The 12,261-nt window shown below is 42.0% G+C and overlaps 1 protein-coding gene across 1 annotated transcript in view; it reads left to right on the top strand.

Moving 5' to 3' along the window:
- The window catches only part of LOC115600920 (chondroitin sulfate proteoglycan 4-like), a 41,304-nt gene extending 35,445 nt beyond the window's left edge, over positions 1–5,859 (top strand). Inside the window, exon 10 of the mRNA XM_030470380.1 lies at positions 300–5,859. Within this exon, the coding sequence (XP_030326240.1) occupies positions 300–2,353 (2,054 nt within the window). The 3' untranslated portion in view covers positions 2,354–5,859. The remainder of the gene's footprint in view (positions 1–299) is intronic.
- The last annotated feature ends 6,402 nt before the right edge of the window (positions 5,860–12,261 follow it).

Here is a 12,261-nt window from a genome sequence, read left to right on the forward strand (position 1 = left end):
TACCTGCATTTGGTCTTTCCAACTGCTGTGTTTTCCAGTTTCCTGTACGGTAGGTGAAAAGCTTTTGGAATATAGACATTTCTTTAATCTTAATGTATGCATTAACAGAAAATCTTGTCTCTTGTATGTGACTGTATTTTAAAAATAGTGGTAATGTATCTTTAGCCATGACATATGGAAATCAAGGCTACCATGGAGGAGAATCTTTACTGAGCATCATCAGTGTTTGATATCTAATTTCTGAAACATTGCAACTATAAAATAGTCAATTTCTAAGATTCTCTTTACATTTCTGCTAGGTGCCGTAGTCCAGGAGGGAGGTAAAGTATTAATCAACAGAACAAATCTAGATGCTTCAAATCTATTGGTTAAGCTATCCGAGGTGCAGCGCTCCATGTATGAAGTCTGGTATCAAGTTGTATCTTTACCCCAACATGGAGTGGTTGTTGTTGGAGAAAGAAACATTACCAAAGAAAAACCCAACTTCTCCCAATACATACTGAACAAATTTGGAATTGTGTACATACATGATAATTCTGAATCACTTAAGGACAATTTCACTTTTGCTGTTTGGTTAAACCTAAAGAGCAAGTCTGCAACAAAGCCCCATGGTGAAGTTTTAGAAGAGATGTTTAATATCACAGTTGTTCCAGTGAATGACCAAGCTCCAGAATTGAAGACTAAAAGGCTGCACTTGAAAGTCTTGCAGGGAGATGTGTCAGTGCTGGGGTCAGAGAATCTGAAAGTTGAAGACCTAGATAACACCCCAGTTGAGCTCAAATACACCATTGTTAATAACCCCAATAATGGTTATTTAGCAATGAAAAGCAATCTCAGTGTCTCTATAAATGATTTCACACAAGCTGATGTTGACAGTGGTAAAGTTTGGTTTGTACAGGATGGAAGTTCATCTTCTGGGGTATTTTATTTCAGTGTGACTGATGGTAAACATCGCCCTTTATACAAGCTATTCAGTCTTGAAGTCATACCAATCACTCTTGTCCTGGTCAACCTGACCGATGTTGCACTTCCACAGGGCCAGACGTCTGTCACTATTACTAATGTTCAGCTTTCAGCTGTCACAAATGGAAAAAGCACTAATATCATGTATGAAATGACTCAGCCACTCAAATACGGGCACCTGATGATTGGGAATGAAAAGGTTACTAAATTTGAGCAGGCAGATTTGTACTCAGGAAAGCTGTCTTACCACATGACAAACCTCACTGCGCCCAAAGAAGTACTAGAGTTTATGCTTTTCACTACAGAATGCAATCTAACAGGACAAGTGCTGAACATCACAGTGAAGCCTTTAGTACAAGTTGTATCTGACATGCAGATTTCAAATCAAGCAGCTTATAAATTCAGAAGCAGTGACCTGGATGCTTCTGAGCTAGCTAATTTGACAAATAGCAATCCTAGATTTGAAGTGATAGTGCCTCCGTCTCATGGAAGGATTGTAAAGAAAAGGTTCGTGTATGATGTAGTCTTCGAAGACATTCAGACATTCACCCAGTCTGACATTGATAGCGGTGTTGTGCTACTAGATATCGATACGAATATGACAGGCATTGATCTGTTAAATGACTCATTCACATTTATACTTAGGGCAGATGCTGTCCAGCCTGCTGTTGGCTGTTTTCAGTATTCCATTGTGCCACACAGCCCCCCACTTGTGCAGGGTTTTACAACCGAAGTGCCTTCCATAACCAGCATGACCACTTTAAAGATTGATGCTACCTCAAAGGGCAAGGCAGCAGCCCCCTTTCAGAATGGAGAGCCTACAGCAGCACCACAGAAGACTGAACCAACCATGTGGCCAGGTCAGAATCACTGGAGAAATCTACATGAGGAAGGTCCATTGCTAAATCTGGCAATGGGAACAAGTGGATCTGCAGGGCCTAAGACCACAACCCAGGATAGTGCCCAGAGTCCCAGAGAGCAGGCAGATCAAAGTAGCAACCCTTGGTACATCATTATGCCCCTGGTCCTGCTGTCTGTGCTGCTCATTGTTACTGTCATTTCTGTGTGCATTTTGCTAATGTGTCAGAAGAAAGAGAAGACAAAACCACACGTCAAAAGTCAAACAGACACAGTCCTCAGTAGTCCAGATCAATGTCCGGAACGGAGCTTGGCTGTACCCAGTGTTACAGTGACTCCTCTCCTGAAGGGGGTTGAGAGAAGTACAGCCTCACCATTCATGGCAGTAAGACATGAACAGCTGCTTCCTGCAGTGGTTTCTCTGACTGCAGAACAGTCTTCTCAAAACAGCTGGTTAAACCTTGATCCTGAAATGATCCAGTACTGTCGAAAAACAAACCCAACTCTGAAGCGCAGTCAGTACTGGGTGTAGTTACAGCCGGCTTTGGTCATGCTGTTTGATGTAGTATGGAAAAGAGAGTATACATTGTTCACATATAATTTGTTCTTTATTAAACTTATTTATTATAGGTCAAATGATGCACTGTTTGTTAGATGAAATCCACATACATGTGAAATAATAATAAAAATCTTACTGATCATAGTGGGGATAAAATAAGATTTCCAGTTGGTACTTCAATGCAGAATTTGGCCCTATAGATTTTGAGTGCACCCTGTGTATGCATATTTTTAGTTACTGTTACAGGGGTAAAATAGAATGTTCTGTCATGGGTTATATTATTTTTAATATAATTACTTTTTTTGAAGAAGCAAGTTGTCTATAAAAGTCTGGTATTTTTTCCTGAACCACCACTTCCATTTGAAGAACTTTCAACTATTTCTGTAAGTGATTGCCAACATCAAGTTGTCAAGGTGCTGATCTCAATAATGTCATTTTGACCCAAAGGCTCTTCAGACACCAGTGCTAAAGAAACAAAGCTGTTATTATTTTGACAAGTATTCATCTGGGACACAGAACTGGAAATCTAGAATTCAATTCAGTGACAGTATATAAGGATTCCAGTAAAATACTCTTGCTGTGAGATATTTGTTCTTTTTTTTCCTCTTACTTGACACCGAACTGTAGCCTTTAATGTCTGCAAACTGGTAAAATGTATCCATGACCCCTAATCTGCATGGCAAAAACTGTCTCTGCCTGTCAGCCTGTCAGCTGCATTATCTTTAGGCTTAGGTTATGTCTGGAAGTACACATCAAAATTTCCTCTTCATGACAACAGGCTAAATTCTGCCTTCAGTAAAACAATGGGAGTTCAAGCAGATGACAGTAGAATCAAGTCCTCTGTTGCATACTTTTGTGTGTTGGGGAGCTACTTACAGAAACAATTCTCCAAAGAAGTATGTATCACCTTCTGAAGCTTCAGAAGTTTCCCTTCACATCCAGAACACATGTGCCTTACACACTATGACAAGTACTACCTACTCTAATTTTTCTCTGGTGGTAAAACGTGCAATAATTGCCCTGCTAAGGGAGTATTTTTGTGTTTCTGGGAATCCAAGCTCAATAGTGATGTGCAGTCTCTGGTTAAGGTCCAGTCTTTTTTCCACTGAGGACAACAGCAAGATGCTTGTTGACTTCAGAGAATGAACTGACTTCAAGTGGATGTTGCTGAGATCATAACCAGTTCCTCAATAGCCACTGAACATAATATATTTTTGTACTTTAGCATTCTTACAGCTTCCAGTTAGCTTCTCTGTAAAAACACTGTGCTCAGTATCAGCATGCAGTCTCAGCACTGCAGTCACTCAGTTAACACTGGAATTTTTATTTTGAGCCTAGGTACTGCAGTTTTTGCTTTTATAGAACAGATGTACGGGCTTCTACATCCTTGGTGCTATTCATTTCGCACTACTTTGTTTTGAATGATTTTTTTGTTGTTGTTGTTGACAATTAGCTGTGTTTATGTCATTTATATATTTTAAATTTTCATCTGTGAGGAGGGCTGCTTACTGCTGTGTTCTGGCAGCTAAACACAGAAGCAGTGGGGGCAGTCTTTCTTACCTTTACCACCTCTGCCATAATTGTGGTGCATTTTGAAGCAGCGCATTTTGAAGCAGTGCATTTTTCAGAGCCCACTTCAAGGACAGTATTCCATGTCAGTGGAAAATACGCAAGCCACATTTTCAGCTGGTCAAGTGGAACACTAGAGACTAAAGATATGAACCCTTTATATTCTCAAACTAAAGTGTATTTGAACGCTGATACACCGTTTTTATTTCTCTGTCATTACTGTATTTCCATGGTGCCAGCATGAGCAGGTTTGAATTCAAGCAGTGCAGTCGGTGTAAAAGGCTTGGGGTTTCCAGGTGCACTGCTGCAGATCTGCACTGCAGACCTTTTCTGCTTTTCCAAAGAAAATCATTCGGATTGTTTTTGGAAACTCTTGTCCAGAGAGGTGGTGCTGCCAGCCACTGCAGGGACACCCAGCATCCTTTGTGGAGGTGTAGCTGTACATCTGTTTACTGTTCTCTGAGACCACCACTTCTGCTACCACCAAGCACACAGCAGCTTCTTCCAGATCTCAGCTGTCAGCTACAGCCTGCCTCTGATGCCTTCTAGCCAGTAGCAGGAACCTGATCCCTTTACACCTCCTCCAAAGCCTCACTCCGAGGAGGAGTAAAGCATTATAATCCCTACACTTTCCTGACACTTAAAGAAGCCCGTCTCACATTACCCTGCTTCTGAGACCTTCCTGTCAACAGCAAAAGAGGTCATACTCCAATACCTACTGGGAGACCAAGCGATATGCCTCCAATTCAGTACCAAAATAGTGTAATGCTGAATGCTGCTGGAGTGGTGACAAAATCCACTATTGACAGTTTGCTAAACGTAGTGTTGTAAAGACAGGTGTGCCAAAATTGTGGTGCTCCCTGTGCAGTGGGGATGAAACAGGGCTGCTGTAATGCTGGCAATGGTAAAACTGAGACCACGACATAATATCGACTGAGTTAAAAAACCAGCAATGCAATTAGAAATGCATAATAGAATGGGCATTCTTAAGTTTCAGCATTCGCATGCTCTGAGCAAGAAGTCATACACAAAAAATACAGAAAAGATGGTGTGCTGGCTTTTTGGCTCCAGCTGAATGGGCTGAACTCTTGTTCTCTGTTTCCAGAATGCTATTGGCTAACAACAGATGTTCATTTCAAGTGGATCGGGCATTATGGAACTATATTTTGAGCATTGAGGTTTGGGGTTTTGTTTGATTTTGGTTTGTTTTTTTTTTTGTTGTTGTTTTTTTTATAAAAAGAGACTAAATGCCTAATTCATCAGTGAATGTGCCAGCATTCAGTTTTCTCCCTCGGTGCTACTGTGAGAAAACCGTGCCATATTATGGAATGTTTTGATGAGAACTTCATATCAGTATATTGTATCAGTATATTTTAACGGACAACTACATATGGACTTTGCTTTAATATCCTACCCTGAATTCCCAGTAGAAAAAAATTAGATCTGACTGCATTAATGCAAGCTTTCCCTGTGGACAGTACAGAATAGCCTCTGGCAGAGGACAATTTATCTTCTTCTTACATAGATAATAAATGTGAGAGGCATCAACTCTGGGTTAGCCGAGGTCACTGGCTTAGTTAGGAGTCCTACTTTGAGATGGTAAAAACTCGCTAGGATGAATCTTATATCCTGGGTTTCCTAAAAACCAATCAGTTGAGAAATTTCCGTCCCCTCAAACATTTTGTATTTATGGATAATATTTGTGATTCCAGGAGTGTACGTAGTTGATGGTCAGGATCTGGTTTAAGTTTTTCGGTTGTTTCATTTAACCTTGAAGTTATGTTCTTAATCTTAATTTAGTGAAGATGGGGTTTATGAAGGATTCCCTTTCTTACCAAATGGAGTTCTATCTGCAGCATGAAAGTGCCTTGAAAACATATGTATAATCAATAAAGTGTTTATAATCCACACGCTTATGTGTTTGTGCTTTCTTTAAAGATCTGTAAAATACTGTGGTTGGTGCAGAAACACTACAGCATCCCACTGCCAGTAACAGTGTTCTTCCAGATTTTCTGTGTTTATTTTTCAAATTGCACATGTGCTGAGATTTCTGTTGTGCTGTGACCAGAATTGTGCCTCTAATGTAGTGCATGTAGCCGGAGAAGTAGAGACATGTCATTAGGAATCTACCTGGACAACTTGAGCAAGTGATGACTGTAACATCAGAATAAATGCATTGATTTCAACTTGTTCAAACAGGACTGCACTGGGTCTAATTCACTAAGTTTTTCTGTTTAACTGCATGTGCTTGGAGGATTTTTAAATACAAATTCTTAAATGTTAGTAACTTAGGGCTCTTTTGTCTTCAATTTTCATCTTGATCAGCAATACACACTCACTGCAGCCTGACCCCAAATGCATTGTTCAATCTGATCTTGATATTTTGTTGATCAGAACTTAGCTGGTGTGTAGTTGTTGTTATAACTTGAGATAAGGAACCTTTTCTTGAGATGTCAGTGATGGTGGTGGCCCCGGGGGGGCAGCTTCCTCCGCGCTGTGACTCAGTATCGGAGCACAGGAATCTCTGTCAGCAGTAGTGGCACTTGTTATTGGATCATGTCCCCTCATCCAGCCCATCTACAACTCTGGAAGTGAGTTGGGAGGAAAAGAAAATAGGACAGAAATGGTCATAAAACTTTTATGGTTTTTTCATTTACTAAAATACTAGTAAGGGCCAGCTACTGCTTTTGCTGCAGTAGCCTGTTCCTACCTGCCAGGCCAAATTCAGCAGTGAATCTACTTACGTGTCCTGAGCTACAGACCTCCATCCTGCTTTAACTGTCCTTGTGATGTTATATTGAAGTACGTTCTATGAATATTTTTAAACAGGCTGAAAATAATTGTCCTGGCATATTCAATGGAAACTCTATTAATTTATCTTCACTCATTTCAAGTTAAATAATTCCTGCCAGAGCTCGCATATCCCAAATGCAGTCCCAGAACAAAATGTTCTTTTACTGCGACTGGTGAAATCTATAATTTCACATCTGGTTGTAGGGAGACTCTCTATGGTGAAATGCTTGCTTTACATTATTATTTCCTCATTTCCAGTGTTGCTGCTTGGTTATTTCTGCAGCAGTCACAGAATCATAGAATAGTTTGGGTTGGAAGGGACCTTCAACGCTCATCTAGTCCAACGCTCTGCAATGAGCAGGGACATCTTCAACTACATCAGGTTGCCCAGAACCACATCCAGCCTGGCCTTGAGTGTCTCCAGGGATGGCACATCCACCACCTCTCTGGGAAACCTATTCAGTGTTCTACTACCCTCATTGTACAGAATTTTTTTCTCACATCCACCTGACTCTCCCCTCTTTTAGTTTAAAACCATCACCCCCGTCCTGTCGCAATGGGCCCTGTTAAAAAACCTCTCCCCATCTTTCTTACAGGCCCCTTTTAAGTACTGAAAGGCCACACTAAGGTCTCTCTGCAGTCTTCTCTTCTGCAGGCTGAACAGCCCCAACTCTCTCAGCCTGTCTTCATTCGGGAGGTGCTCCAGCCCTCTGGTCATCTTCATGGCCCTTCTCTGGACCCTCATATGTGCTGGTAAGCACTACTAGACATGAAGTTGTTTGTATATTGGGGTTTCAGCCACAGAAGCTTTGCATGACATCATACTGAGAGGGCATCAGGTCTCAAATTTGCTGGATAAGAGTGAAGACTGAGCAGATTGAGCATTAGTATGGGATGGTACCAAGTGTCAGAACTTCTAGCAAGAACAGAGGGAATAGATCAGAATAAATACGTGCAATTTATAGCATATGACTGATCACACTGATGTGCTCCAACGAATACACTGTACAACTTCATCTTGCATAGCAACTTTTATGTACAGTGCATGAAAGTACATTGATGAGGAAATTTTCAAGGGAATTAAAAAAGAATAATTGGAAGAGTCAAAAATTCATATTTCATCTACAAGTGCATATTCAAGTGCATATATAAGTAATCGAATCCGTTAACGGAGAGGCAGATAGGAAGTCAGTTTGAAACATATGAAGCCATCAAGCTGCTGCTTTGCTAGCAGAGGGTGACTGAGGAAGAGGTTGGTTAGAGAGGTAGGGGAAGGTAGGAGGATGGGGCAGAGACAAGTCCTTTGGGGTTAGAGGGGGTTTCTAAAAAGAAGGTCATTTGGAAGCAGACCCATGGGCTTGTTTGAAATGCAGAGGTGATGTGCTGGGCTGTGCCTCTGGGAAGCAGGTTATGATGCACCATGCTGCTTGGGAAGCTCGCCTTGCTGCCAGATGAAGGGAAAAGCAAGAATCAGGATGACAAGTTTTGTTCCCATTAGAGGGGACAGTTGTGCTGGGTGAGGGTAGAAAGACTTAGAAGCTCAGTTTGCTTTTTCTTCTCCTTCCCCCTGCAGCTGGCAGGAGAACTCATAGAAGTCAATCTCCTACCGCATGAACTTTTCGAATGTTGACTTACAAGCTGCCTGTCAAGAAGTCCAGTTGTGGGGGTTCGTTGGAACAGATCAGATCACTAAAATGCTTCCTTATATAACCATTGCCCAGTCTGGCTGAGCCGAGTTGCCGAGGGTGTAACTCAGATGTTAAAGCCCGTTGGCATGAATACTGCCTTAAAAATAGAGCTGCAATGTTCCTAGTGCCTTAGTCAAAGTGCAGAAAGGAACAGAGTGAAATTGCTTCAGATTTAGACTGATAGTAATCACAATTAATGATTAATGGTAAATTTAGTCATGTGCAGACACAGAGAAGTATTTATAAGGCAATAGAGGTGTTGATTTTGAGCACTGAGTAAATGCAGACAAAGATGGACCTGAGCTTAGTCCTTGAAAGAAATAAAAGTAGCTTGAGGACTGCTATTATTTACCCATGGCTGCAGAAAACACTGTTGAAGAGCAGTTCAAGGACTAAGATTAGACCAGTTGTAGAAGTAAGCAGAAATGGGATGAATCACCTAGAAGAACAAACAGCTGCCTGCTTTATAGCTTCTCTTAGTCAATCTGTATTGTCCATCCCAGGTCCTATACTCTCCTAGGAATGTTGCAGTGTAACCATCAGTAAGACAAGTTGCCCATTTTCCTTCCCTAAAGACATCTTGCTTCTGGTTGTGTACTTCTGTTCGTGAGTCTTCCCTGTTGTGTTAATTTCTGCAATTCTGAGATGTCTCTTTGGTGGTCCTTGGTTGTGAGTACGGGATCCATGTTCAGAAGCCCAGTACTTCTGTGCATGTTGTTCATGAGCCACCAGGGCTCCACTGATAAGTGTTGTGGTCTGCTCTAATCTGAACCCACAATTTACGCTTAAATACACATTAAATCAATTTCCACTTCACTGGTTTCCCTGAAAGCCTGAGAGTTTCTAAAACAGTGGGTTTATGATGCCCCTCAGTGATGCCACAGCTTGGGAAGTAGCTGCTTGTTCCCCCAACACCCAGCTCAGCTGCAGCACGCTCTATGCCTGGCAGACCAGGGTCATTTGGCAGTGCCTTTCATGTCATACCAGGCTGTGACACAGACAGAGGTTGAGAGCCTTCACTCTGCCCGAACTCTGCACTACTTCAGCCATTAGGAAGAGGTCCTCTCTTGCATCTTGAGAAGTGCAGCTGCTCTCAGGGGTTGTTGGCTAGTGGAGCTGTGCTCTGCTTTCATGAATTCCCCACTTCCACCCTGCTGGGAAATTCTCAGTCTGGCAGCTGTGAACAGAGATGCTTCACTAAGAAACCTAGAAGTACCCACCTTCTGCTTTAGAGTTTGAACTTCCTTTTAGTACATAAATAAATAATATTTCTTTTTTAAGAAACACAAATCCAGAACAACAATATATGAGCACATACATAAATCTGAGCTGCTGCCGGAAGCAATTATAATAGTTGTAAACAGTGCGTCATTCAATTTCTATAGGATGGATGTACATACCTGAATGCAGCTTTGCCCATTACCTCAGTGACACTTTATGTCATCACCAGTTGTGGATGTTGTCCTTTTCTTCAAACAAGTCTGACTGCCTAGGAGGTTAACTTGTTTCTCTTACAGAACTGTGACATAGTTTAATGCTCACTGGTCACAAGTCATCAATACATGTTTCTTTAGTTCAAGGAGACGCTATTCCACATACATAGATTTTGGAACAGAAAGTTTCTGGTACTTCAAATGGATGAAAGTCTTCGTAATTCCACAGCTCTTGGAGCTGATAAGTGTATTTCAATGAATAGCATGGCTGCTGTTTGCAAGTTCTACAACTTTCATTGCCTTGGGAAAAAACAAACCAACCCTGCTACACATGGGTAACTGTAGAATAGTTTAAAATAAATAGCAAAATATATTACCCCATCTTCTTCATGCTTTTTGATGATGATGTGAGATATGGACCCATTCCTTTCTTAGCTATTCATATCAAAGACAAAAGACAGCAAAAATTATGAGGCTGGTTGGTTGTGCAGCCAGTGCAGAGTCCACTGAGATTACAATTGCCCAGCAAGTGATGAGCTGGATGTAGCTGGACATGTGTTTTGGATGCTGTATAGGGAAATCATCCATCTGATTACACTGACAGCACTTAAGTGCTTACACTGATAGTAACAAATACCAAAGGTGGATCTGGCAAGGGTCTCAAGAAGTTATTTTATTTTCTTGTTTGCAGTTTTCATAGAGGAATGGAAGTTGTTGTTTTGCTAGTGGGAGATGTTTAAATTTATAAAGTACTCCACTGAGCTCAACTTCTTGTCCCATGCTACAGTGGTCGACACAAGTGACTAACAGCTTCCATACAAGCATGTGATTTGGAGAGAAGGAGGTGCCTGACTCAAAGGCTCTGCAATCTGCCTGTGAAGATTCCCCAGGCACAGGAAATGGCACAGCCGCTCTTGCTTTCAGGGCAGACACACCGGACTCCTACGTCCTTTGAAAAGTAACACAAGTGATGGAAATGCAGACTGTTACACAGGGGATCTGTAGCCTGGCTGGTTGAAGTAATTTCTCTGTGCCAATTCACTCCTTCAAACCTAGCTCAGGGGAATCTCTCAAAGGGGGTGTAATGGGAGCAAACACTGTTGGCACTAGGATGTTGCTCAGTGGGTGAAATCCACCTGGTGTGTTGGCCAGTGATACAAAGGAAGAACATTTAGTATGCTATTTCACTTCAAAGTAAATCACAATGACCTGTGTATCAGTCACCTCAGCTGTTTAGTTGATGACATATATCAGCATTCAGGAAACCTTGAACGCTTCTAATATCTGGAGTCCTGACAGTGCCTGGTTTGACCGGGAGATGCTGAAATCAGGTTGGCTATTCTTTGGGCTTGTCTTGGATTTATGCACTCCTCAGTGATGGAGTAGGGAGCCCAGTGCTTGCAGTTCATGGTGGCAAATGACTTGGCTCTAGCCTACACCGTGGCTGGGTTAATAAACTATGTTTCCTTGCCGCTGTGTTTGCAAACCCCACATACTCTGGGTAAGAGTTGGTGGTGGCAGGTAGGGATGGTGATTGGGGTGTTCGTATAATATTGGGGAAATCCAGGTTTAAACCTTCTTCCTCTCTGACTGAGAAAGGGGTCTCCCTCCATTCCCGGGAGGGAGCCCAAAGCTGTGAGCCACAGGTGCTCTTCGCAAAAATAGTGGGTGAACAAGTAGAGAGACTAAACGATCATTCAGGGTGCCCTCCAGAAAGCTAGGGTCAACACTATGGTACACCAGGTGAGTGCTCTGCCCTTTCCACTACTGCACGCAAAGAGCAAAGGAAAAGCATGTTCCCCTACACAGGATCCTCCTGGGATTTCTGGGGAAAACAGCTGAGCTGGTTTAGCCATTACCTGAGTCACTGGCCAAGGAGTGCTGGGAGACTGTGCTGAGTGGAGACTGACTCTGTCCTGTAGCCTGCAGCTGGGAACTAACCTCCCTTCCGTGATCCAGACCTTGTTCCTTCTTCCTGATTGGCTCAGGCAGCACCAGGCACATTTCACTAGCTACTACAAAAACCTTTTTCAGGTATCTAATGCTCCTTCGTACTGTGTGGATGAGTTTCTAACTCATCTTCTGGTGTCTAACTCAGCAGCTTGCAATTTTTATTTGTAATTCTTCTATATAAAGCCACTGACTCCCAGCGTGGTGTTATCTAAGCATTCAAATCCTCTAGGGCAAAGGCATTGCATAAATTTTCTTCTCCAGAGAATTGCCTTTAGATGTTAATGACAAGGGTTTTTTCCCTATTGTTTTACAACATTTTATTTTTTGTTTTCAGATCTCAGATAAACAGTCCCACAGAAATCGTATCATGCCTTTCTCTGCAGTCTCAGGCAAAGCAAATTTTCTGACATTTTACTGTCACACAGCAGCTACCCAACAGACACAT

Source organism: Strigops habroptila, chromosome Z (genome assembly GCF_004027225.2).
Source record: "Strigops habroptila isolate Jane chromosome Z, bStrHab1.2.pri, whole genome shotgun sequence".
In the NCBI taxonomy this organism is placed as follows: Eukaryota; Metazoa; Chordata; class Aves; order Psittaciformes; family Psittacidae; genus Strigops; species Strigops habroptila.